The sequence below is a fragment of the Gymnodraco acuticeps genome, unplaced genomic scaffold, assembly GCF_902827175.1.
Source record: "Gymnodraco acuticeps unplaced genomic scaffold, fGymAcu1.1, whole genome shotgun sequence".
NCBI lineage: Eukaryota > Metazoa > Chordata > Actinopteri > Perciformes > Bathydraconidae > Gymnodraco > Gymnodraco acuticeps.
Window position 1 is genome coordinate 4,979,050 of NW_022990042.1, and position 27,288 is coordinate 5,006,337.

At 40.1% G+C, this 27,288-nt stretch overlaps 1 protein-coding gene across 4 annotated transcripts in view; it reads left to right on the forward strand.

The window, feature by feature from the left end:
• The first annotated feature begins 576 nt into the window (after nucleotides 1–576).
• Nucleotides 577–27,288, forward strand: part of LOC117545549 (SUN domain-containing ossification factor-like) — a 32,052-nt gene continuing 5,340 nt past the window's right edge. The window contains exons 1-20 of one of the 4 annotated variants that reach the window (XM_034215377.1): nucleotides 577–831; nucleotides 1,307–1,434; nucleotides 4,247–4,361; nucleotides 6,135–6,248; nucleotides 6,861–7,093; nucleotides 7,309–7,443; nucleotides 9,711–9,852; nucleotides 9,942–10,059; nucleotides 10,149–10,273; nucleotides 15,639–15,706; nucleotides 15,802–15,909; nucleotides 16,545–16,650; nucleotides 17,601–17,621; nucleotides 18,064–18,119; nucleotides 21,389–21,471; nucleotides 22,144–22,209; nucleotides 22,297–22,362; nucleotides 22,502–22,586; nucleotides 23,027–24,226; nucleotides 24,803–24,890. In XM_034215377.1, coding sequence (XP_034071268.1) covers nucleotides 1,430–1,434; nucleotides 4,247–4,361; nucleotides 6,135–6,248; nucleotides 6,861–7,093; nucleotides 7,309–7,443; nucleotides 9,711–9,852; nucleotides 9,942–10,059; nucleotides 10,149–10,273; nucleotides 15,639–15,706; nucleotides 15,802–15,909; nucleotides 16,545–16,650; nucleotides 17,601–17,621; nucleotides 18,064–18,119; nucleotides 21,389–21,471; nucleotides 22,144–22,209; nucleotides 22,297–22,362; nucleotides 22,502–22,586; nucleotides 23,027–24,226; nucleotides 24,803–24,890 — 2,934 coding nt within the window. In that variant the 5' untranslated portion in view covers nucleotides 577–831; nucleotides 1,307–1,429. The remainder of the gene's footprint in view (nucleotides 832–1,306; nucleotides 1,435–4,246; nucleotides 4,362–6,134; nucleotides 6,249–6,860; nucleotides 7,094–7,308; nucleotides 7,444–9,710; nucleotides 9,853–9,941; nucleotides 10,060–10,148; nucleotides 10,274–15,638; nucleotides 15,707–15,801; nucleotides 15,910–16,544; nucleotides 16,651–17,600; nucleotides 17,622–18,063; nucleotides 18,120–21,388; nucleotides 21,472–22,143; nucleotides 22,210–22,296; nucleotides 22,363–22,501; nucleotides 22,587–23,026; nucleotides 24,227–24,802; nucleotides 24,891–27,288) is intronic. The other 3 variants (XM_034215374.1, XM_034215375.1, XM_034215376.1) reach the window with 3 other exon arrangements.

Here is a 27,288-nt window from a genome sequence, read left to right on the forward strand (position 1 = left end):
TCCCTTGCCCTCACGAAGGGGGTTTCACATCAGTTTTTTTCATGTGTAGATAGCTCCCTCTATTGACCTCAAGATGCACGTGCATTATTGTCTCTAATCGGGTTTGGAGTTTGGAGCCTGCTGTACATCATGTACTGTACAATAAGAACATGACGATACTTTTTATTGCAGGTTGATAGGTTGACAACTTTTAAAAAGATATACATATATATTGCAATAAATCCTTTGATTTGTACATTATGGGTCGTTTTGAACAATATTTACACATTTAAATAGTACTAATTAACATTCTCTAACTTGATGCCACCGATTTCCCCACCGTTCAGCTAGGACTGCTCCCACGAAATACCATATTATGGTGTCTCATGTATCAATGGTATTTATAATATTATAGGTCTTTTTTGTCATCATGAGCTATCATTTTAAATGCAGGAACACTTCCTATAACCGTCCTTTATTACCTCATTACGATAAGCACCACCCACTCGGGGCAACTGGTTCCGTCGAAACGAGCGCTCCCAAACACGCTCAGTTTGAACTGCGCAACTGCCCCTCTACTTTTTCATTGGACGGTTACACAGCAGGTTGTGTGCGTGGGTGACAGCGGCTAGCATCACATTCACACTTCACCCGTGAAAACAACCCCCATCAGCTAAGTTAACAGGAAACAACGGGTGAATTTGGCTTGTAAAAGTCCTCATAAGGGCGAAAAGGATAAACCGCGTTTTGTTAGTACGGTGAGGATGTCTGTCCCGGCAGGAGAGGGATGAAGATGACACCAATGTTATGGCGAGTTGTGTCAGTGTGGCTATGTGTAGCTGTGGTCTGTTGGTAAGTTGACTTAATATCCCCTATTTTCTCAAAATATTATAACCACAAGGTTAACCATACAAAGTAACATACTGCCAGACACACGTGAGGGTTACATTTGCTACAGCGCATTATGTTAGCATTAACATGGTGTTGTGATGTGGCACCTAACCAGGTGCTAACTGTTCACTTGTTGTCAGTGTACGAGTTAGCTTGAGTTACTGAATAATTAGCTAGCCTGTTAGCTAGGCTAGGCTATTTGACGTAGTAACCATCCACTTTAAGTAATTGTGGCTGATTAAACATAGTTAGTAACATACGTTGTATCAGCTGCTAAAGTCTGTATCTCCTTTTAAGCACAAGTATTTGGTGAAGACTTTTGACCTAAACAACAGTACGCAATGTGTTAGACACACACTGCGGAGTCAATTGCGGATGCTTCCCACGACCCATCCTGTCACAGTGCTAACGTTAGCCTCATATTTGCTCTTGACAGGATTACTGGCCTGGCACGTCCGTTCTGCTGGAAGCTGGAGGCTGTTAGGTCTATGTACACCTGACAGAACACAGTAAAGCCAGCTGAGAGGGAGCTTATGGAGGAGGATTGTTGGCTGTAGCCATGATGTAAGAGGATAGTAACACTTTAGATGGAGAGAGAAGGGAGGGGTGTAATATGGTATTAACTTCTATGTTAATGTTGACCTGATCTACTTTCACAAGCGCTGCTTTAGCTTTCATTTCAGAGTGAAGTGCGAGTTATAAAAGTGTGTTATGACATGCAGTCACATGTACACATTTAGAATCTCTGGAATTGCGTCAGTTCATAGATTTTGTTGCATTTTTAAAGTTCTCAGACATGTCCTAGCAGGCATAGCACAGGTGTACATAACTACTGACACGATGAACAGCTGTAGTATTCACTTCAGGTTGAACAGGCTCTTATTATGCAGAACTAAACTAGAATAACTCTAATGTCAGACAAGGCCGTTTGCTTTGTACCCCTTACAAATGTGTTTCCATAATATAAAACACATATTATTAGTCATTTTTAAATCCTTCCAATATTTGAAAATCAGATTGCACTTGCAATATAAGTTAAAATAATTTATATTGTTCCCAAATTGTGCAGCCTTCTGCTAAAATATTTGCTCATATTTGTTGTGGAACTCTCTGAATGTAGCCAACATCGGAAGACATGAATCACTATGACTGTCACAATACAAAGTGTTTGTACTACCAGCTGAATGTCTGAAGGAAGTCACCATCATGATGTTCACCATGTGTGTGACGTCATATCATTGAATCAATCTTATCAGATTATTATAATTGGAGTAATCAATGATGCATCACGCCACGTGGCATTCATGTGACGGCATTTGAGAGTCACAGGTCAACTGTCAGTCAGAGGTGTGTCTCGGGACAATCTTGATGGCAGTGGACACATAGACCTCATCTTTGCCCTTGTGATATTTATGTATTGTATATGTTGCATAGTGAGCAGTCCATTGGTCCAATCTGCTCTCTAAAGCATTGTCTTTAAGTATCGCAAAGGGTCTGCGATCCCTTCAACACTACTAAGGCTGTAACTATCATTTTTTTCATTGTCTCTTGATCTGCCAACTATTAGATCAATACTAAATGAATCTGGGTGTGTGGGTGTGTGGGTGTGTGGGTGTGTGGGTGTGTGGGTGTGTGGGTGTGTGGGTGGCTCGGTCCATTTGGATCGTCGTTACGTCCCTTGATTCCAGGAAGGAAACAATAGAAAAAGAAAATGTCCAGCGAGGCGTTCTGGGGCAGCACAGACGGGTCCTTTCTGTGTTAGAGTTGTACTCGCTACAGGGTGCACTTTGAGGGGTTGTGACTCTGCAGACCGTTTACATGCATACAAAGCTACATAACACAAGGGGACGGGTGATAACCAGACAAGCACATGACTTTCCGCAATTAATCAATTATCAAAATAGTTGGCCATTCTTTTTCTGATGATTGTTGCAGCTCTAAACACATTCTATTCTTGCCTGTTTTTGTATTACTTTTCACCAATTTCTCTTCAATATGAAAACACCTCTCATTGCTGTATGTCAGAGGAGGCTGGCGCACAGAGGGAATATCCATATCCTTCCAGTGTTTCCCACATCATTTGATTCTATTTTTGGGAGCACCGCACCGCACACATTTAAAAAACACTGCCTTCTAAAAACCTCTGGCATTTCCTCCCACTTCCTTTGTCAAGTGTCCTGCTTTAACTCTTTGTTAGCAGTTAGTGAATGATTGAGCAGGTCGTGGTTTAACACCGCTCCCGCTCCGTTGGGGCCTTTCAATTAGAAAACAAGTGCTCTGTTGTGCACCAATGCGTCTCTCACTAGTCTAGACCTTAACGTCAGATCAACAAAAGCAGGTAGGCCACCCAGCCCTGCCCACAGGCCGAGTCAAATCCCCCACCTGGCATCCAGAATCAAATCCAGATAATTCCTCGGATTGTTGACAAGTATGCAGTCGCTGTTGGAGTGTGGCCTTTGAGACCCTAACCCCCACAGGAACGTTCCATTGCTATTATTACGATCCTTGTTTGGGCGAACTATTGTCCTTTTCCTGCCAGGAGTCAGCGGTCACTGCAGACCTCTCCATTGGGTCTTCATTGTAATGTATGCATTTATTTAAACAAGGATCAAGATGTACCAAGACCATGTACTGTACTTTAACAAGATCAAAAGACAGTACAGGTCAATCAAATAGTACATAGTACAGTTCAAATATAATATTACACTTCAAATAGAAAAGCTCCTGACTTAGTGTGTCACCAATCAGAACTGTATTGTTTTTATTTAAAGAAAGATTTAATACACTTATCATTTGAGAAAAACAAAATCTATAGAAGCAAATAACGATGTTCTTTTTCTTCGCAGTAAAAATACAGTTAAAACTACAATACATGAAATAACTATCAAGAAATAAGTAAGATTACAAATGATTACAAAAAAGGAAGGGTTAATAAAATGACAAACATCAGGTCGGGACATATGATGATGTTTTAGATAATAGTCAACGGACAACAATCAAACGTAATAGAATATAAATAACATTTAAGAAACATTTGAAGTTTATTGATCTTGTTCATACAGTCAGTTTGAGTAACACGCCACATGTTTGAGGTGTGTCTTCACTTTGACAACGTTCTCTGACTGCACGCAGATAAGATAAGTTGTGTCCGTTAGGCTAGAGGCCCCTGGGACTCTCAGTGAGTCATACTGTGACACTGCAGCGTCCACTGTGTATGACTCACTGCAGTCAAATCCAGTGTTCAGGCTGCTCGATTCAAGAGTGTATACCCCTTCATAGTCCTCAACTTCTTCTCCAGATACATGGTGTTTTCGCTAGTGCTTTAGCAAGTGACCTACATTCATTATGACACTGATGTCCTCTCTTCGTCTCTTAGGTACCCTAGTTGCTATGTCGGTTGCACGGAGACGCAGCAGGAGGCTCAGAGGCCCGTGTCCTCACAGGACCTCAGTTCGGAGGAAGAATCAGGGGAGGAGATTCATCATCACAAGGTAGCAACTGCTGCAACACGACCATAGTGCAACCTAGGGATGCATACCGGTATCCGGTATTACCGAAATACCGGTTACTGGTGGCTACGGTATACCGTACCGAAATCAGATCCGGTTTCGATACTTTCAAAAAAAAAAAAAAAAAATTTTTAAATGTTATTTTAAAAGTGAGTCCGTGGCCCGTGATGGCGGGTGTTATAAATTAGATTGCATAATCGTTTTTCTTCATATTTTATGTATTTTTCATTGTTTGTTCAATACTAGAAAGGTAAAAGTCCCACAAATGAACTGTGATGGGATTTGTTTTCTCTCACCAGTGAAGGTACATGTTGATTTTAAAGATGAGATTTGTTTGTTTGTGCAATGCAGAGATCTCATGACCTTTATTCTATTATTTATTTGTTCTCTAGTCGAATCTCAGGTTTAACATGAATTATAACGGTCTGTTTGCATTGACAAGATGTGCTATTCACGCGGCACACCTGATGGCGGGTGTTATCAAAGATATTCCATAATCGGTTTTCTTCATATTTGTTATGTATTTTTCATTGTTTGTTCAGAACTAAAAGGTCCAAGAAGCCCCACAATTTAATTTAATATTCATTTGACATGTTAACTATATCGTAAAGCGCTTCATGGGAGTAATTGTGGGATGATACATTTTCAAAGTATCACGATATGTATCGGTTGAGTATCGGTATCGTTCAGTGGTATCGGTATCGTAAAAAAGTCAACGATATGCATCCCTAGTGCAACCCACACTAAAGATTCAAAGGTGTTATCGTCATATTCACTCAAGCTACATTGAAGTTGTTGGCAATGGAAGGCCCATCTTAAGTTATGCCAGATCTAAGTCCCAGGCCCTACTAACAGTGCATCATACACTAGACTAGGGCTGCTCGATTATGGCAACAATCATAATCTCGATTATTTGGGTCAATAATTGATATCACGATTATTAAAAACCATTATCCATTTACTTTGAAAACATCCATTTATTGAAAAGAAATTGAACAGTATGTTTTTAACAGTTGATCACCCTGAACTCTAAGAATAACTCAACTGAAAAACCAATAATAAAAAAAATAATAATAAAAAAAAAGTCGTTTTATTTCGATTACGTTATTTTCGTAATCATTGCAAACCAAAATCGTAATTGCGATTAAAATACGATTGAATTGAGCAGCCCTATACAATACAATGGCACTTTATTGTCAGGTCAACATTTCCCTTGCGTCACAGCAGCTCCACATCAACAGGGACACATATTTAAGACCAGAAACAAGGAAACTGACTGTTAATATCAAGTGTCAATCAGTAAGGATGTTTAAAACCCTGTTCAAGACATAAAGGAAGGGAATAGGAAGTCAAAAGTACAATAAGAAATGTGCAAGTTATACAATGATCCAAGTAAATACAGGGAGAAAAAAGTATAACAGGTTGCCGTCTAACCTGATGTCCTAAATGTTGCTGTATTAGTGTTGTATTGTTTTAAGTGTCGGACCCCAGGAAGAGTAGCTTTTGTCCAGAGCAAAAGCTAATGGGGATCCTTAATAAACATAAACATAAACCTGAGCTAACTCAAGTGATCATCAAGACCATCATATGTTTTTAAGCTCATCTAACCACACAGGAATCCCCCTGTCATGATACACTCAGATCAGATCAAGTATCTGAATATATGGACTAGAAAATCAAATGTTTTTAGTTTCTGTAACTCTGGTGTAAATAATATTTGTGTATGCGTTCATTTGTTTGTGTGTTTTTCTGTAGGCTGAGGAAAGCTTAATATTCCCTGCCCTGTCTGACAATGAGAAGTGGATGGAGGATGATCGGCAAACAGAGGATGAGACGGCGCAAGAGGTGGACGGAAAACAATATTTAGAGGTACTGTACAGTTGCAGTGTTTATGTAAATAGAAAAGTGCAAATCAATTCTGTACCGTGATGTTTGCTTATGTCAGAGATCATTTCATAGGTAAGATTTCCATTTGGTTTCCTCTGGAGATCAACCTCGATATGCATTATACTATGTGCTCCGTATTAATGATTGATTGATGATTAATGACAGTTGAAGCTTGAAGTGCTATCATGCTAAATCCAGCTTTGGCTAATGGGTAGGGCAGAGCCATTCTGAGAGACAATTATTTGGACTAATATTACAATTGTGATATGATTCACATATTTGAGGCAATTACCATTTTAACATAACTTTTCATTCTTATTTTCCTAAAACAAAAGAAAATATGAAAATGGTTATGGTTTGTATTATGTGTGTGAGGATCTGTATGACATTTCTTTTTCTTAAAGAAGCCCTTTAATTCTTGATGGGGTTTTCCCTTCCCTGTAGTCGTGTGTTCTATAGGTTTGTGTGCATGTAAATGGTCTGCAAAGGCTAGAATCCCTGTGTTCCCTCCGGAGGGAGATTCTCTGCCTACTAATAGGCAGATCACTTTCAACATCTTTCTCCACAGCTCAAACACCTCTGTTTATCCATCAGGCCTTTGGAGAGGAGGAGCTCACTGCAGACGGAGAATGGAAGCACGAAAAAGACATTTCACTACCTGAGACAGAACCTGAGCAAATCTCAGAAAATCCACCCCCTGAAACCTCCGCCACTCAAGACCAGGACTCAGCCCCCCCGCTGGCTCCCTCGGACCCTGGCTCTGATATTACTGTTGAGCCCGAAGATAACTCCAACATCCTTAACCTTCAAGAAAGCGCCCCAGACAGGCAAGATATTATTACACGGAGGCTTATTTCATGTTTTGTTTCCACTGCGATCTACTTACTTTGCTGTATCTCATTCTGTTGTTCGGAAAATCACTTCGAGTTACGGTACCTTTTTATAAGAGCAAGTTGTTTTAAAAGATCATTAGTTGTTTTTCTTTGTTTTACCGTGAGTAAAAAGGCTGCACGAGTGTAACATGGATGGTTGTTTCTTTCAGTGTTTCAGATGATGCAGCTGAAGTAGCTGCCACAGCTGCACCTGACGTCGTTGATTCGGAGCCGCCTCCAGCTGACTGTGAAGAAGTAGAGGAGAAAAAAAAGGGAGAAGGGGACAATCCATATGACAATGAAAGGTGGGTACAGGAAATCATGTGCCCTACTTAGTAAGACATCTTGCATTTTTGGAAAGTTGGCTTTGAATGCAGGTCGTGAGTAAGGCCAAAACAAAATGTAAGTATAGTGCAACTGTCATTTTCTTGCCACAAGGGAACTTTCAATCAAAACAAAAGGCAGTGTTTGGTGGTGTTGTGAAGTAGTGTTGGATCAAGGGGGTTTATTATTGCAGTCGGCTTCTCCCACTGTACTTCCCTAGAGTTTTACCAAACATGTCTGCCTCTGTAAAAAACAAGGAGCAGTTTAACAGCAGTACAAACCTGTACAAACAAGGAATCAAACATTTTCACATTCAAATCTCCTCTAATGAAGTTTGGAGGACTTACTTTTTTTTCTCTGACAACTTTCAGGGGGTGTTAACCTGGATCAAAAATTATCCACTGAGGTGTCCTCCTCTCCAAAAACTAAAAGCTCCTAAGATTTAAACCGGTGCAAACAGGCAGCTTCACGTTGAAAATCCTCATTGTTTAGCTGTCGCTAACATTTTCTTTGTTTGTCTCTGAGAGCTTTATATCCATGACAACTCAAATCCTTTATCCAGTTCAAATATATATTTAAAAACAACCAAGATCTAAAAAGTCTATGGTAAAAACGTAGCTTAATCTGCATAAAAGTAAACTTTGGGCAGACAACCACAACTCTTACACATGCTCTAAGGCAGCGGTTCCCAACCTGTGGGCGGCGGCCCCCTAGTGGTCCGCGAAGGCATTGCAAGTGGGCCGCCAAATAATCTTTAATTGTGTACAGGCTAGCTAAAGACACAAACATGGACATAACAATAACATATAGGAGATGGCATTCCCATCTCAGACTAAAACAGAAGAAACAAAGATACAGTCAGTAGGATCACTTCAACATTTCACAAACAAAAATAGGTTGATAACCAAATACCACCAAAAACACAACATGGCAAGCACATTTCCCATTTCATGGCGTGTTCAGCCACCCTTTGATTTTTTGTGGCAATCATTTTTTCCAAAATAAATTGTATTTACAATCTACTAGTGTTGTCACGATACCAACATTTTGGTTTCGATACCAAGTCAAGAATTGCGATTCCGATTCTTTTTCGATACTTTTCTTTAAAAAAGGGAAACAGTTTTAAATGTGATTATTGTGCTTTATTTCACACCAGAATCATAACACAAACTTTTAAACAATGAGAACATTAAATAAAATAAATGACAAGAATTCGTATTAAATAAAATTAATACATTTCTTACAGTCCGTAGGCTTGCCCTCACTGTCAGAGATATAGCTAAAATACTTCCAAATTTCTTCTTCTGGCGTCTTTTGTGTCAACAAGCCGAGGCGCAGCGGCAGTTGCACTCCCACTTGCAGCCATGCTTCTCGTTTTCTCACATGCTCTGGCAGCTAGCGCTGAACACACACGGCTCTCATTAATACGGCGCTTTCTCACCGGAGTACTTTTCCCCGTCATTCTTAAAGTACCTACTACTACTACTAATGAAACGGAGGAATCGTAACGTTTTTAACGGCAGGGTATCGCGGTACCTTTCAAGTATCGGTGCACACTACAATCTACTCTTCAAACACCTTAAGTTAAGATTACTCCTTGATTGACTTTTAAAATATGTATTTTAGCCAGAAGAATAGTTGTATTTATTAACTGTGTGCGGTCTTCATCTAAAAGCCCAAATACAATATTAAAGGATGTAAATTCAATATTTGCCTCCAAATAATTTGCAAAACATTATAATTTGTTTGGAAACATTTTCATTATTAAGATTTTTTTTAATTGGAACCTCTTTCTTGATCCTCCTTAGCAACGGTCATTACAGTCCTTGACAGCGGTCTGTTCTACTGGATTTACAACGTGTCACATGTTCTGAATTGACCAATCATAACTTTATTTAGCCTCTGTATTCTTTATGGTTGAATGTGGGCCGCGAACAAAAAATGTGATTCTTAAGTGGGCCCTGAGTTGAAAAAGATTGGGAACCGCTGCTCTAAGGGGATACGTTGGTGACTATGGGCAGCCAAATAACATTGACTTTATCCTTGATTGAATGTCTCTAGGTTTTGAAATTGATATTTTTGGAAGCCAATGGAATATTAGTAGTACCCAATTCAACAAAATATATTGCCAAGTTCTTGTCATTTAATACATTTTATGGTGGAAATGTTAAATATTAAACCTTCAAAAGAAAAATTTAGAATTTGTGACCCCTGAACAAACACCAAAATGTTTCTTTTGTTCCCACAGCAGTCCTCCAATCGTTCTGGAGAACACTTCCAATGTTCACACTGCAGGTACTAAAACCCACACTGACCAAGCTCTGAGTCCTCCTGCTGCTCACGGCACAGAGCATCTGGAGACCAACACGTTGCACGAGCTGGAAGAGCAGGTGAGGCTCTCAGATAACACGTGAACTGCTTTCCTTTTGTCTACCTAGAGAGGTGACCCAGCGCTAATTGTTCTCATTATCTTCGACAGGATCCCAGCCCCCCTGCCATCACAGGCACAGATAGCAGCACGAGCAGCAAAGACCCAGAGGACATCCCCACCTTTGATGAGTGGTCGCGCAAGATGATGGAGATGGAGAATGGAAAGAGTAAGATTACAAAGTGTGAGGATCCAGGATTCCTGTGTGTGGGTACTGGATTTAAAAAAACAACTTTTGTTATGTTTTCCTCTAAATAGCTCGGTCTACTCATACTTCTAACAACGGGGCTCCTCCTGTGGTGAAGAAAGTCCAGAAGAACTTCAATAACTACGCCTCAGTGGAGTGTGGAGCTAAGATCCTTGGCTCTAACCCAGAAGCAAAGGTACTGTGTGTATAAAGGAAATGGGGTCAGCAGGGAATCAGGTTCTGTGTCCTGATTAAAGAACACGGAAACATACTTTTCAAGTTATGGGGATTTATATAGGATGTCGTTTGAAAAATGATAAAATATGGGAAGTAAATGCAAGAAATTACAATTCAATAATTTTACACAACTATGTAAATATATAGATTGATGTAATTACAATTACTGCTCTCCATTAGGTTTACAAGCCATTGCTGGCAAATATATGAAAGGTTACCAAACAATCACTAGGACTTTACAGGATTACAGAGTAGTGCAGAGATGAAAGATTTGTGTAGGCCGACCCGGAAGTGAGGATCACAAGGGCTCCCACGACAAAAAATAAATCCGATTTTTCAATAGGATTTCGGTATATTGCAGAAAAAAAGGTATCTGTCAAAAGCAAGTATGATACTTACACGTTTTGGACATTTGGATAATCTGCACATATTGACACCACTTGATGATTTATGATATTTACAGGTTCAAAGCCCACTGCAGTCAGCATGTCGTTGTGTCCCTGAGACACTTCACCCCAAATTGCTCCTGTGGGGATTGCACACAGTATTGAGTATGTAAGTCGCTTTGGATAAAAGCGTCTAACAAGTGACATGTAATGTAATGTGACTTCACCCAGGCTAATGTTAGGTACAGTAGTCTCATTTAGTCACTTGTTAGCACTGTTTTTACCATGTATAGAAGCTTCGGACATTGTGGGGTTTCTTTATTTAACTACAGATATTATGTAAGGCATCTGTCTATAAAACATTGACTTCGAAAGGGGGAGGGTTACCAGGGTGTCCGCGGGGTCTTGTTTGTTTGTAGCCTTTATTTAACCAGGTGAAAGCCCCTTGAGATCAAAAGATCTCTTTTTCAAGGGTGACCTGCAGGACATTAGTTACACATGTAACATAAAAACAACAGAACAACAATAAGGATGACATACAACATAATGTACAGGGTACAGTTTACAAACTCTATTTACAGAGACAGGTACCATGAGTATCAAACAGCATGTCACCCAGCTGAGTTTTAAAATGATGCAGGGGAACCAAAGTGCTCAGTTTTAAACATGTTTGCAGACTGTTCCAATTTAGTGGAGCTGCACAACTAAAAGCTTTCTTCCCTAAGACAGTCCTAGCACTTGGCACATTTAATAAAACAACATCATGAGATCTCAGGCAATATGTACTTTCAATTCGTCGAGAGATCAGAGAGCAGATATAAAAAGGTAGTTTACCCAACATGGCTTTATAGATGAACATGTACCAATGACTGAGCCTCCGTACAGTTAGTGAAGGCAGACCTGCCTTGGCATACGGTACAGTGATGAGTAAGTGCTTTACAGTTAGTAACAAATCTCAGGGCACTGTGATAGGCGGCATCTAACTTTTCCAGGCAATGGGCAGGTGCATTCATATAGATCAAATCACCATAGTCCAGCACAGGTAAAAAGGTCACAGAGCCTTTTCCTGGCTTCAAAAGAGAAACAGGACTTGTTTCTGAAAAAGAAACCTAGTCTAACCCTCAGCTTTTTAAGCAGGTTATTGACATGAAGTTTAAAAGTAAGACAAACATCAAGCCAGATACCTAGGTATTTATAACTGGTAACCACTTCAAGTACTTGTCCTTGCATAGTAACAATATCCAAAACAGGCTCTGGTGTCTTTTTAGCTTTTGAAAATAGCATTACCTTGGTTTTATCAAGATTTAAAAGAAGCTTAAGTTCAGCAGGCTGAGTCTGAATAATGTTAAAAACAACCTGTAATTTAACACCAGCCTCCTTAATGGAGGGACCTGCACAGTACATCACGGTATCGTCCGCATAAAAATGTAAAGTAGCTTCATCCACATTTTCACCTAAACTGTTGATGTATATGGAGAATAAAAGTGGACCTAAAACAGAACCTTGAGGAACACCATTAGCAATATTTAACCACTCAGAAGACAGCCCATCAAAGTGAACACATTGGGACCTTTCAGAGAGGTAGTTCACAAACCAACCCACTGCATGGCTGGATATGCCAATACTGAGTAGCCTCTGCTTTAAGATGCGATGATCAACGGTATCAAACGCTTTGGAAAGGTCAATAAATAGAGCTGCACAACTCTGCTTATTATCTAAGATACTCGTAATGTCATTCACCACTTTCATTGTGGCAGTGATGGGGCTATGTTGCTTTCTGAAGCCTGACTGATATTTAGACAGGATATCATTTTTACATAAAAACTCCTTTACCTGCTCACTCACTAGGCGTTCGAGCACCTTCGCCAGAACTGACAATTTAGAGATTGGCCTATAGTTATTTAAAATAGTTGCCTCCCCTCCTTTTAGTAAAGGCAAGACATAAGCTGACTTCCATACTTTTGGAATTGCATTTGTGCTGAGGGAGAGGTTAAAAAGAGAAGTAAGAGGAAGAGCAATAAAATCTGCAGCTATCTTTAAAAAGAAAGGTTCTACGTTGTCCGGGCCAGCCGGTTTCTTAGGATCTAGCTTAGATAAGGCTTCATGAACAACATTGACAGTAAAAGGAGTAAAACTGAAAGGGTTTTCCAGACCACATTGTTCAGAGTCACGGATTGGGGTGTTCACAGAAGCAGAGTTAGTCACAGAATCAAACATAGAACCGCAGGACACAAAATGCTCATTAAAGCAATTTAACATGGTGGCCCTGTCCGATATAGTGCCAGATGCTGTGGTAAGGCACGGAGGTAGCTCATTACGGATATCACCGGTGGATATCGATTTTATGGCTTTCCAACATTTCCTAGGATTATTTAGGTTTTCTGTGGTAACTGACAAATAGTACTTCGACTTTGCACTTTTGACATTTGAAGTGAAGCTATTCCTTAGCTGCCTAAAACGCAGCCACTCTACCTCTGAGCCTGATTGCCTAGCCTTTGCCCAGGCCTTGTTTCTCTCATGAAGGAGACTGGACAGCTCATCAGAAAACCAAGGATTGTCTCGTCCCTTTACTCTAAATGTACGCAGGGGTGCATGTCTATCAATGATCTCCATAAAACCAAGATAAAAATAAGACCATGCAGTTTCTACATCAGCACACAGATCGATTTTTCCCCAATCAAAATCAAACAGATCATGCACAAAACCCTGCTCAACAAAATGTTTTTTGTCTCTCTTAATGATAATGCGAGGTTTAACCTTTTGGACCTTAGTGTCCCTAATTGTGGCTACAACACAGTGATCGCTCAGATCATTTGCAAATACTCCCACAGATGAATATTTATGGGGAACATTAGTTAAAATGAGATCAATTAGGGAGGATTTATTAGGGGACTTAATATTAGGGCGAGTAGGACTGTCCACAATCTGAGTAACATTCAAAGAGATACAAAGGTTTTTAAAATCCTCTGACACCGCAGTTAACCAGTCCCAGTTAAAATCTCCAAGTAGCACTATTTCCTTGTAGTCTAGTTGTGATAAAAGATTTGCTAGTGAAGACAAGGTGTCTTTGACAGCTGAGGGGGGTCTGTAACAACTCACTACCATGACCTGTTGACCCTTTGCCACTTCTATATTTATGGCTAAAAATTCAAATTGCTTACTGATCGATTTGGAAACTAATGTGGTTACACTGAACTTATTCTTAACATAAATGGCAACGCCACCACCTTTATTAGGCCGGTCGGTACGATACACATTAAAACCATTTAAGGCAATGTCAGAGGCCAAAATAGATTTGTTTAGCCATGTTTCTGATAAGACAATGACGTCAGCGTCAGTCGAGCTCGCCCAGATACGGACAAAATCTAGTTTACCTAACAGACTGCGCACATTCAAGTGGATGAAACCCAACCCAGACCTAGCTTTAAAATCAGCAGGAGTAGCGATCTGACTACTACTACTGGGCGGACCAGGGTTAGGTTGTACATTTCCTGACAGTAATAACAAAAAACAAAACAGGCATCTTTTCCTCTTAAACGACACACATACATTGTCATCTAATTAAAAACACCGGAAAAGTCTGCGAGAGTGTGATTTGAGCTTAAGAAGCAGTCCTGAAGAACCATCATCGCAGGAAAATAAAAAAGACAAACATATTTTGTCGAGCAGATTGTCTGTGACAAGGCAACCGGTAATTGTTTGAGCAACACATCCGAACCTTTGCAGGGGATGCCCACTGCGGGTGGCAGAACAGACCTGAATCCAGTAATCTTCTCAGAATGACTAGAGATCTTCTCATAGTCCAAAACAGTTAACAGGCACAGCAGAATCCCGATATGGGCCATTTTCCCAGACCAGCACACAGTATCCGCGATGTTCCTGGAGCAAAATCAGCACAGCAGCAAAGGACAGGTGAATACAGCAGCGTGGAAGTGCTCCGGTCCCTCCGTGGTATCCCCGGGGTGAAAGCAGGCCTCTGCAACAGCAGAACCAGGACAGGTGGAAAGCAGGCCCCAGCGGTGGTAAAATCCTCCTCCGCACAGCAGCACACGCCCGGTGGAAGCAGGCCAAGCCCGAAGCGTGGATCCACTCCGTCTCTCCGCGACGACTCCGGGGTAAAAACCTCTCCATTACAGCCGTATTCTACAGGTGGGAGCAGGCCTCCGTAGATCGCAGATCGCAGGCAGCAAACAGGTGGAGCCGCTCCGTCTCTTCGCTCCGTCTCCGGAGGAAAAACACCTCAGTACAGCCGCACTCGACAGGTGCGGCTGTACTGAGGTGTTTAAAAAGTATTAAAAGTTGATAAATCAATTTAGCGAAAATTAAGGCTATTAAAAAGCATTTTCCAAGGTATTACATTTTGTAGCTTGTTTTCAATAAGTATATGAATTGTCTATGTATATATATATATATATATATATATATATATATTGTATATGAAAAGCTCCGTTTACACCGGTTGTTAAACAACATCGTTATGGGGAAATGCAAGTTTGCGTCCAAATGATTGGAAGATAAGGAGGAAGGACAATCAATACTGTATATAGTCAATGTGAGGTAAAGTGTGTCGCCAATGTAACCGGTTAAAACTCCAAGTGGCGATGAGGTCTTAAAATGTATGGAAAGGGTCTTTAAAGGGTCTTAAAAAAGTTCTTAAAAGGTATTACATCTGACTTCAGGATTCCTGCATATACCCTGGTAACGGAGGTGGAGAAATCCTCACACATTCCCGTGCTTTTAGGACTCTTTCCTGCACCCAAATGAGGCAAAACAAATCACCGCCAAAATGAAGAAACAAAACTTAAAAAGCAATACAAATCCAAACATATCAAACGTGTGGAATTGACAGTACAGTTACAACAATATGCATGATGCTACTGAGCAATCTGTCGACAAAACAAGCTCATATTGATTATTTTCTAAATGTCTTCCATACAGAGCACTTCGGCCATATTGAAGGAGAACATGGACATGTACATGTTAAACCCGTGCAGTAATAAAATCTGGTACGTAGTGTTCATGCATCTCCTGCTTTCTATCCAAAGATGCAACCTCCACCTTATTGTTGAAGCCTTTCTTTTTCTTTATTGCCAATGCCCAGGTTCATCATCGAGCTCTGTGAGCCCATCCAGGTGAAGCAGCTGGACATCGCTAACTTTGAGCTGTTCTCCTCCACTCCCAAAGACTTCCTTGTCTCCATCAGTGACAGGTATGCACTGCAACTATCATACATACCATATTTACTGTGGGGGAAACTTCTGTGTAGCAATGCAGGAGGAGTCACCGACTCAAAGGGAGACACGGGGAGAGCTGGAGCTCTGATGTCAAACACTGATGGTTTATTAGGAGCTTCGGCCGGAGGATTCACAAAACAAGTCACACAGTCAGAGGTTCTGACTTCACGGTTGAGTTGCCACGTCAATTCTGAAGAACTCTACCCCAGACCCATACTTAGCTAGTTCAGAGAGAATAATCAACATTGTGCATGACAAGATAGAATGATAACACCTCTATCAGCTGACGCCAACAGGCAGGAACAGGGAGACAGAACACTGAGAGCACAGCAGCCAAGGTTACAGGTGCGTGTGCTCAGTCAGGACAGTTTGAACTGATACACTGGGTCAAAGTTATGGGCCTTGGAAAATATTTCCCCAACATTTACCTGTGTATTACCAAGCCTTTTGAGAATTTGCCCCAGAGTGTGTTTCATTATGGAAAAAACATCATGAATAATTAATATTTTAATTGATCAAAACCTGTATTCTTATAATGTCCATCCCAAAATGCTAATTCCAATCTCTTAACCTGATATCCACTGACTATGTGGTGAATCTCCTCTTGTAGATATCCAACAAACAAGTGGCTGAAGCTGGGAACCTTCCACGCCCGGGATGAACGCACAGTCCAGAGCTTCCCTTTGGACGAGCATCTGTATGCTAAATATGTGAAGGTGAGCTTTTCAGTCACACTGCCATACAGTACACCAGTCTCCATTCTATGAGCTAAAGTAGAGCAGATGAATCTCTGTTATCTCTTGATGCATGAAAGCATTTAACTGTTTCTGTACACTTTCTCTCTGAATCTAATTGAATGAACATTTTGACTCTTAACCGTAGAATGGTCTGTAGATTACACTGTATTATAGTATGTCTTTACCTCTAAAGCAGGGGTGTCAAACTCAATTTCATCACAGGCCACATTCGCATTATGGTTGCACTTAAAGGGTCGGTTGTAACTTTAAGACTATATAAAAATACATATATAAATATTTAATACATATAAAATAATGTATTATTACATTATTGCCTCTGCATTGGATTATTATTGGATAGGGGAATAACTTCATAATTAACTACATGTGAAAGCAGAAGATAGGGCGAATAATTGGAAGTCTCTTCAGTGAGAATGTCACAAAATGATTGAAAAACAAAAGCCAAATTCTGGAAAAAAAAGTCACAAAAAAAAGTAACATTTTGAGAAAAGGTCAAATTCAAAGAAAAAAGTCATATTTTGAAGAAAAAAAGTAAAATTCTGAGAAAGAAGGCATATTTAAGATGCATTGTGGGACATGTAGTTTATGGGCAACGTGCTTCTGTAAATCGGCATGTAACTGTATAATAAACATATTATATTCTTTGCAAGCTCTTGTGGGGCCACAGAAAATGAAGTCGCAGGCCGGATTTGGCCCCCGGGCCTTCAGTTTGACAACCCTGCTCTAAAGCCATATTCTAAATATAATCCACCGCACATTTAACATTTGGTTTTACATTCTAGATTTGGACATTTTGCATCTAAAGTGAATGAAATGAAACCATCATAAACGTTTTGGTCCTGTTTGAAATGCACGTGTATATCTCTTTAATTCTTTTCTCTTTTTTCCCCCTGTCTCTCTTGCTTCAGATGTTCACCAAGTACATAAAGGTTAGCCTGCTTTTCTTGTAGAGGTCTGTGGTTGTGTGACTTGAAAAGTAACACTAAGGGAAGGGTGTATTTTGTGGTGTGATCAACTCTGAACAGATTCATTTGCTATGCTATGCTAGCTGCTGCTAACTTCAAGAAATACTCTTTGAATACAATCATATCAAACATAATGAGACTATGCTAACCCTTCAGCTGTTGTTGTGTGATAAAGCATGCATGAAATGATCTAACTTGCCCTTTACTGAGATGTTCCTCAGATGTACTCACATTGGTCTCTAAATGTTTAATTGTAGCCTTTTATACTGATTCACAGTCAAACTAAATCACGGCTCTGCTGTTTTGTAAATAATGAAACCACTGCGGCAGGTGTTAATCTGTGTGTGGTTAAATACAGCAGCCATTTCAATTATAATATTTCAATATATTTTTCCTTTTCTTTTAGGTCGAGCTGGTTTCTCACTTTGGCTCTGAACATTTCTGTCCCCTCAGTCTCATAAGGTATGTACAATTGTTTTTTTTATTCTTAATTTGAAGTTACATAGTATTTATATTACAGTTTGCACAATCATTACTCGGTCGGTCTATACAATGGTTAATCTTTTTCTTATTTCCATTATAAACACACACAACCAAACTACAAAAAAAACCAGGAAGTATACAAAAGAATGACATTGTTTCCATTACAGAAAATCCAATTATAATAGTGTACCTTTCATCTACTGATGGGATGTCTGGGTTATGGTACTATGCTCTTAATATGTATGCAAAGATAAGTTAACTGACAAATTCCAACATTAATTTGATTTTGATTTGAATATTGTAAGCATGCCCAGAGGAAGTGAGCCACCTGTTAAAGCAAATGTAAGTAGATGCCAAAAGGTGGTACTACACTGACTTCCATTGGGAAAGAGACGTCTGTAAACCAGTGCAATTTTAAGAAACATTTCAGATATATTTTGGATGTGCCTCTACTAGAGAAACAGAGGTGAACGGGGGAGACAGAGGGGATGACATTGCCTGAAACATTCTGCGCACTCGGGAGTTGAACCCAGATACTTGGCAGTGGGCAGCGCGAGGGGCCGCTAGCTCGAACTTCTGATCTATCCGGTGGCCCAAATAATAATTTGTTTGAGTTATCGAAACTGAGCAAAGAATGGCAAATTTGAGGCGGGGCTTAAGCCCCTGTCACACTGTCCCGAAATTGACACCCGATGGACACACGATAAAGGAAATGTTCAAATTCGGCTGTGATCGTAGCAACATCGGGCCATTCGTGAGGGCATCTAAGCCATCGTATGACCGCCGGTGGAGTTTCTCAGGCTCCGGCAGCAACTTCGTGAGCGGCAACTTCGTAAGGCACTCGTGAGGGCATCTTGTCAAATCGTGTCATCTTCGTGTTATCATCGGTGCATTCACCCTCACTCTGATCGGGGCGAATGCCCGATGGCACCGATGATAACAAGATGCCCTCACGATGGCCTTACGAAGGGCAACATTGACACACGAATTCAACACGAAAATGAACCTTCGCAAGGTCCTTCGGCAATTTTTTGGCATGCCAAAGATTTTGCCACCGCTCACGAAGTTGCTGCCGGAGCCTGAGAAACTCCACCGGCGGTCATACGATGGCTTAGATGCCCTCACGAATGGCCCGATGTTGCTACGATCACAGCCGAATTTGAACATTTCCTTTATCGTGTGTCCATCGGGTTGTTTTATTGCACAACAAAATCATGTAAACATATGATGTAAATAACCCAATTCTGTTCTGTGAAACTAAAAAGGATATAATATATTATTTTGAAGGACAGTTGACAGGAAGTTGTTGTTGTTATGGAAACAACATTACGGAGAAAACGTAATATTTTCTACATATAACGACGGATAAAGTAAAGAACAAAGTCTGAAGATATCAGTACAGTATCATAGTACTGTAACACAATTGTTTTTGGTACTTTCATTGCAGTTGTATGTCTTAAATGTAATGTAAATGTTGCCTTCGTGTGTGGTTCGGGGCCATCTTCGTACGAAATTCACAATTCCATATTCGTGTGTCCATCGGGTGTCAATTTCGGGACAGTGTGACAGGGGCTTTAAGGAAAACTCAAGTGCGCCTGCTCTATTGGCCCAAGTCCCCTGATGATTCGGGAACCAATGAATCTACAGTCTGTCCATTTTGGCTTAATGCGTAACTTTCATAGAAATTAACGGGGGCCCGCCTCCAAACTGTATCCAGTATACATCCATGACTGTTGGTTGTCTAGACCAGGGGTTCCCAAAGTGGGGGTCGCGGGATGATTAAAAATTGAAAAGTAAAAACATTTAATCATTTTTTTTTTATAACTTTTTTTTAATTAATAATAACGTGTGCATAGACATTTTTCAGGGGTGGACTGGCCATATGTAGAATTTCCCCGTAGCGAGGCTCCCCCCGTTGACAATCCACTAGCTCAGTGTTTCTCAAACTTTTTCATACCAAGGACCCCAATAAAAAAAAACACTCACGGACCACCTGACTCCACAAATATCCAAAAACAATAGGCCTGCTCACCACTCCAACAGTACATAACAGCCTAATAATGACAGCTTAACCTTCTCTATATCGCCTCGTTCACACAATAAATCAACAATACAACTACAGATTATATAAGCATTTAGTTCAAATGCGATTTAAAATGAGGTTTTACACCTCTTATGAAATGTAGACTACATTTATTACGGAGTTTATGTCTGAGCCAACAGACTCACAGATCGTTGGCTACTGAGAGAAATGCAAAATACACTGCATGTAGTACGACACAAACCTCCGCTGTGGATTTTCAAAACAAAATACAGTAAAACTTTGGTCGCAGGCCCAAGTTTAACTCTCTGAGGTCTAAGCCATTTTTTCACATGTTAGGCTCGCCTGGGCTTTGTTGTAAAAATGCTATTACAATATGAGCCTTGGTGACCATCGGGCTGGCCTGCATGGTCTGCCTACAAAACTAAAATAAAAGAACGTTTATGCAGCCCCAACAACAGCCTCTAATCATCAACAGACTTCATGCAATGCTTCATCGGATGCATATATTAGATATATAATCTCTATCTTACTCCTAACACATCTAAATCTACTTCCAGCATGGATAAATGTTCATAAAATACATCCATTGTTTGTTTTATACGCTTCTTGAAATCCTAAAAACACGTCGTTTTTCTAGAACAGATTACAAATCCCCTAAAAATGGTTCAAACAAGTGGCAACATGTGTGTCGAAGGTGTTGCGCTGGGCTATATCATGCATGAAAAGTTAAACTTAAGCTCGCTCCATTGCGGAGATATTCCCGCGAGAGTGCGGAAAACTTAAATAAAATAATGTATTCTAACACTAGGCTAAAAGTGTGTTTCCTAATGATGGCTTGAACTGCATGATCTCTAGATGGTGTCAAGTGTTATTAGGTAATATTTAGCAGGTGGTCATGCTCAGTTCACATTCCCCCTTCCTCACACTATCAAGCCTATGGTGGGAATCAGGAGGGCGAATGCAGCTGTTGCTTCCACTTCTGCAACATGTATAGATAAATCTGGCTGTAGCCTGAGCACAAAAGCTGCTTCAGTAATGGAAACTGTTGAAGAAAAGGAGCAGCTGTTGGAGGACTCTCCGACACTGTGTGACCTGTGTGTGTTGTGGGCTTTAGTCTGGATCACTTTAAGTGGCTCGTGAGATCAGATGTCACTGTTACATGAGCTTGGTTCAAGAATGATTCTGATGTATTTTATTTTGACAGAGTGTTTGGCACAAGCATGGTGGAAGAGTACGAGGAGATAGCCGACCCCGCAGAGAGACCCGATGATCAGGATGATGATTTGGGTGAGAACAACATCGCAACTGGAGAATGCACTGATTGTTCATTTTAGGCTAGTTTCGTTTTCTGACCCTTTTTAGGACTATAATTGACAGAATAAACAAACATTTGGGTTCTTATTTTTTAAGAAAACATTGAAATTCAATTGTTTTGTTCACAAAAAAAACATTTCCAAAACTTGTCACTGAGAAAAATCTATAATGTAACCACAATCTTAAAACATGTTTTACTTTCCCAGGAGAAAACGGTTGCAACAACATATTTATTTAACGACATACCTAATGCTTTTGCATCAAAACTCCCACTATGACATAAAAAATATTAAAGATTAAAAAGTACAATAAAATAAGTTATGAAAAATGACTACCAACTTCGTATTTGCAGTTGCATCCATATTTCCATTAAATATCACACTTTAAATATGTGTTTAAGGAATAATACAAAATAATTTAAAACGATAAAATATATATATTACTAGCAGCGACCAAACATTCAGTATATTTGTAGATAATGAATTTCATAGATTTGGAAATGTTCGCAGCATGCGAGGCTTAGAAGTTAAGTGTATGGTCACTACACCAAACCATAGTGGTTTGACTTTCACATGTATCTTTGTGCTTTAATGTTCCTGCAAGAAGTGATTGATGTGTGTTTTTAAAGTGCCCTGCTCCTTACAGATGATCCTGCTGGACACACGCCTGGAGAAGTTGAGTTATCCAACAATCTGATTGGATCAGCAAAGGGTAAATATAGCAACTTCGCCTGCAAAATGATTCCTACAATCAACGTGGATCGCTGTATTGACTCTGCTCTTTACATTTCCTCCTCAGATGTCATTTTAAACATGGTAAATAATATTGCTGTCAATGTTCTCGGCGGAGGCCAAGAGATGCAAGGTATGACCCGTGTACTCAGCTCTGACTTCAACTTTCTTTAAGGAGATAGCATTCACTACTTTTAAGATGTTGGCCTTGACTACTGTGGGTTGTAATTGTTCATGTGTACACTCTCAAGGTTATCTTTTTTCATTTGTAGGCAACATTTCATCTCTGGAAGTGAACACGACCGAGCCATCACCCATACTTGAAACCACCTCCCAAACTACAGACCTCACTATAGTGTAAGTTCATCTAAAAACATCTTTCATAAGAAACACAAAAAACAGTTTGATGAGGAGACAATACCACCCCACTCAAGCAAATCATACATGTAACACTTTTGAAGTAGTAAATGAAATACAATAGTAATTCAAATACAAAACAGAGTCAGTTTGATCTTTCATAATTCCTAATGGACAAACCAAACATTTTTGAAGGAAATGTTTTATTATTAAAATCATAAAATTCATTACATTTGTATTAAAACAATCTGCCACCTCACACATAACATTAATGAATTAATTAATAAAACATAGTACAGTGACAACAATAATAAATGACAACAAAACGGAGCCAATAGGATCTGTTATAATACTTAATCCCCCTTAACCATAACTCGCAGATGCCTTATTGTGCACTTAATTCACTTGATTTGATGTACTTGTTTCTCCTCCTTCTGTAGTCCACAATCTGAAGTGGAAGATATCTTACCAGACCCTGATAGCCCCGCCACTGAAGCCCCATCTTCAGAGACACCCACTGCTGAAACAATCGAACAAGAGCTCCCCCCAGTGGAGGGAAATATCATCGTTGCCTTAGAGAAAAATGCAGAGGAACACATCAGCTCTACCATCACCCTTCTGGATAAGGAGGAGGAGCCTGATGAAGAAAAAGAGAAAAAGGATGAACGACAGCAAGAGATCCAGATCTACTGTTCACTGCTTTCTTCTTGCTCTTGCGCTGCTTCCCTGCAGGAGTATCTCCACCAGCAGTGTGCCGTCGTGCTGTCCAGAAAAAGGAAATGCCAAACGGTCAACAGAAAGCAAGTGATTCCTCCCATCCAAACACCTTCCTGGCAACTTCCTTTATCCCCCTCTGCCTCCCCTGAACCTCACATTGAGGAACATCAGCCCCATGAAGAAGAACAAGCGTCTGAACAGGAGCCAGAGAGCGGCGCAGAAACACCAGGCACCGACGAAGAATCTCATCAAGAGTGTACGTCGGAACCTCCTCTGCTGGAGCCCAGTCAAACCTCCATCCTCCCTACGGTCGCTGATTCATCCCCTGCCAAACCAACTCCCATTGTGGAGACACCACAGATGTCTTCTGAGGAGCCAGAGAAGAGCCAGGATGTGCTGGATGAAGAGAAAATAGAGCCTTCAGATTCTCTCACTAGCTCCATTTTTGTAAAACCAAGCATGGACGATGCCTCTGTGGCACAGACAGAAGAAAAGTCTGACATTGAGGCATCCAAAACGGAGATAGAAGCCCCTATCGAAACCCAAGATACGACAGATGAATCCCAAGTTCTCCAACCCGTCCCCTCCCCTCATTTAGACCCTGACCCCCCCATAGTACCTGAAGGTGGTGACATTGAAGCTCAAGACTCTGTTATCGAACTAGAACCCTCCGGTGGTCACATAGTCGTCACAGAAACAAAACTAGAGGATTTTGCGGAGGATTTCTCGTCATCATCATCAGGTGGAAAGCCGGCCGCCTCGGACATCTACGCAGAGACCCCCAACGGCACAGAGCCGAACGGGAACCCTGTGCACGGATCCAGCCAGAAGGAGTCTGTGTTCATGAGGCTCAGCAACCGCATCAAGGCTCTGGAGATGAACATGTCGCTCAGCGGGCGCTACCTGGAGCAGCTCAGCCAGAGGTGAGAAACAGGGATGTAGACAAAAGAAAGCAGCTTATGGTTGTCGTCCTTCTTGTATAGAGTAGAGAGCCATATTGTGCAGCAATTTTACAATTGATTTATCTGCCAGGTTATTTCTTGATTGATCATGTGGTCTATCAAATTGTGAAAAATCCAAGATTACTTTAGGTAATTGATTTGATTTGTCGATTGACAAGATAATAATCACCAACTGTTAAGAGTAGTTAGTAGATTAGTGTTAAGAAAATGTTCATGCTGTTTCGGCCCTGTGAAGACATTGGTCTGTTTCAACTGTTTTTAAATGCAACTGATGTTTTTAACTATTTGTTTGTTTATTCAATATATATATTTTAAATTGGCAGATTAGTGGATGAGGAAAATATAATTGTTGATTGCGGTCCTAGATTTCATTAAATGTTTTGTTGAATCAGTTCAAAACCTAAAGAATATCAGTTGAAAACAGCAATTTTCTGCCTCTTTTGCATTAAAATTGCGACTATTTTTCAGTCAATGGTCTGATCGCCTGACCATTGCAGCTTTAATATCAGGATTTCTTCTACCATGTTTTGATTCAAGGTACCGAAAGCAGATGGATGAGATGCAGAAGGCTTTCAACCAAACCATCATTAAACTCCAGAACACCTCCAGAATAGCAGAGGAGCAGGTGAGCAGTGAAGGGAAAACATGTTATTCCAGGTAGATGCCATGAAGGATAATCACTTTTTGTCAGACTCTTAAATAATTATCCCAAAATCAGTTGGTTAAAAAGGGAATTGGTTGAAACAGTGCCTGTGCCAATATCTTTTTCTAAAAGAAATGTTCATTTTTTAAAAATAAATCTACTAGGTCAGCGGTTCCAAACCAAATACCAAATACCACCAAAAACACAACATGGCAAGCACATTTATTGTTCTTTAATCCCACTCTTCGTTAGAGCTTTTATTATTTCCCATTTCATGGCGTGTTGAGCCACCCTTTGATTTTTTTGCGGCAATCATTTTTTCCAAAATAAATTGTATTTTTAATCTACTCTTCAAACACCTTCAATTGAGATTACTCCTTGATTGACTTTTAAAATATGTATTTTAGCCAGAAGAATAGTTGGATGTATTAACTGTGTGCGGTCTTCATCTACAAGCCCAAATTAAATATTAAAGGGTGTAAATTCAATATTTGCCTCCAAATAATTTACAAAACATTATGATTTGTGTGGAAACATTTTCATTATTAAGATTTTTTTAAATTTGAACCTCTTTCTTGATCCTCCTTAGCAACGGTCATTACAGTCCTTGACAGCGGTCTGTTCTACTGGATTTACAACGTGTCACATGTTCTGAATTGACCAATCAGAACTTTATTTAGCTTCCGTATTGTTTATGGTTGAATGTGGGTCGCACATTTTTTTATTCATTGAGTTGAAAAAGGTTGGGAACCGCTGTACTAGGTTAAAAATGCCTAAACAGCGACACCTGCACGACAGACAAAAGGGGGAAGGGCAGTCTGTGTGAAGTGGTGGTGGTGGGCAGAGGAGGGCGGGACCTCTTATATTATTCTCTATCTAGTTTTGCTGACAAAATATCAAAAATAGTTATTTTTGGGTATTCTACTCAGTGATTTTCCAAAACACAATATTAACATTCTGAAGGTCCAATGGTCATTTCTTAAATTCATTTGAAGTTCTCTACCTATGTATTGCACCTGCTTGTGACACACTGGCAGTAATGCAATAGATAGATTTATACAGTAGCATACCAGAACAAAAGTTGCAAATTGCAAACTATTTTTTTAATGCATCACTGAAAGAAAATGCATTTTATTAAGGATGTTTAACAGTTTTTTTTTATTATCAGTTTTACGTTTCATTTCATGCAGTGATTTATGTTACACTAACATGCCACATGCTGGTAAATGGTGCCTGTGGTTAATACATTTTCATCATTCAGCAGCCAAAAAAAACAGAGGCTGGTACATTTTGAACATTCACTGGAACAAATAAAAATAAATAAATTAAGCACACTTGTAAGCAGTGGCGGCCGGCCCATAGGGGCGCTAGGGGCGCCGCCCCACCTCTTCCCACATTCAAAAAAAAAAAATTAAATTAAAAAAAAAATATTAAAAAAAAATATATATTTTATATTTTTATTTTTAATGAACAAGGTAAATATCATACAATTGGTATCACTAAAATGTATAATCTACAATAAAATATCGTTTAAAATTGTGTTACGATGTCTAAAGTTACTGATAAGTCACATGTTTCCTGCCTGGCCTTGCCCATGGCATTAGTTTATCATTACCGGGCGGAGCCCCCGAGCCAAACAGCAGCAACCAGCACGTTGCAAAAGTGTCAATAGTAAACTGCCGCCGAAACACAATTTCAGCCAATCAGCGCCGTCAAATATTTTGGTCACGAGGGCACTCACGTTGGCGCCCACGTTGCTTACGTGCGTTGACGTGAGTTGTTTTTTAGACTCGTGAGTGACCAAGGTGACGCAGTAGTTGGATGAGAATGGTGTGCAGGTGGAGTCGGCGGACCTCGGTCCGCACCCAATTCCGTGCAAGAGCTACTCTCCAATCCTTTCGAAAGGAGAAGTTGGGAGATAAATTGATACTTAAAGACCTTGGACCGGACCAACCCGATTTGTATATATCACAGCAAGCTCGTGAAAAAGACAAAACGTATCAACGAGGCTAGCTGGATGCAAACGATGCAAACAGGTAAATGCTATGTTTTGTTTCCCATGCTTGCTCTTCAAACAGCCGGGGACAGATATGATCTGTTCAGAAACTAGACACAAGTTAAACAAGTACAAACCACAGACTGTCTGTGTCATGGAGAATACAGTCGCTGGTTTATTTATGTCTGTATAGGCCGTTGTTGTGAGTGTGGACGGTCGGAGCATATATAACGTTAGCTTAGCCAAGCTCCATTTAGAAAACAAGCAATCTAAAAGGTTTTTCGCCTGCCGTCTGTCTGCAGACTTGTCAAAGCATTAATTCATGGTTTTTACTAACCGGTATCAGTATGTTGTTACATCGGCATCATTTAGAAACGTGTATTA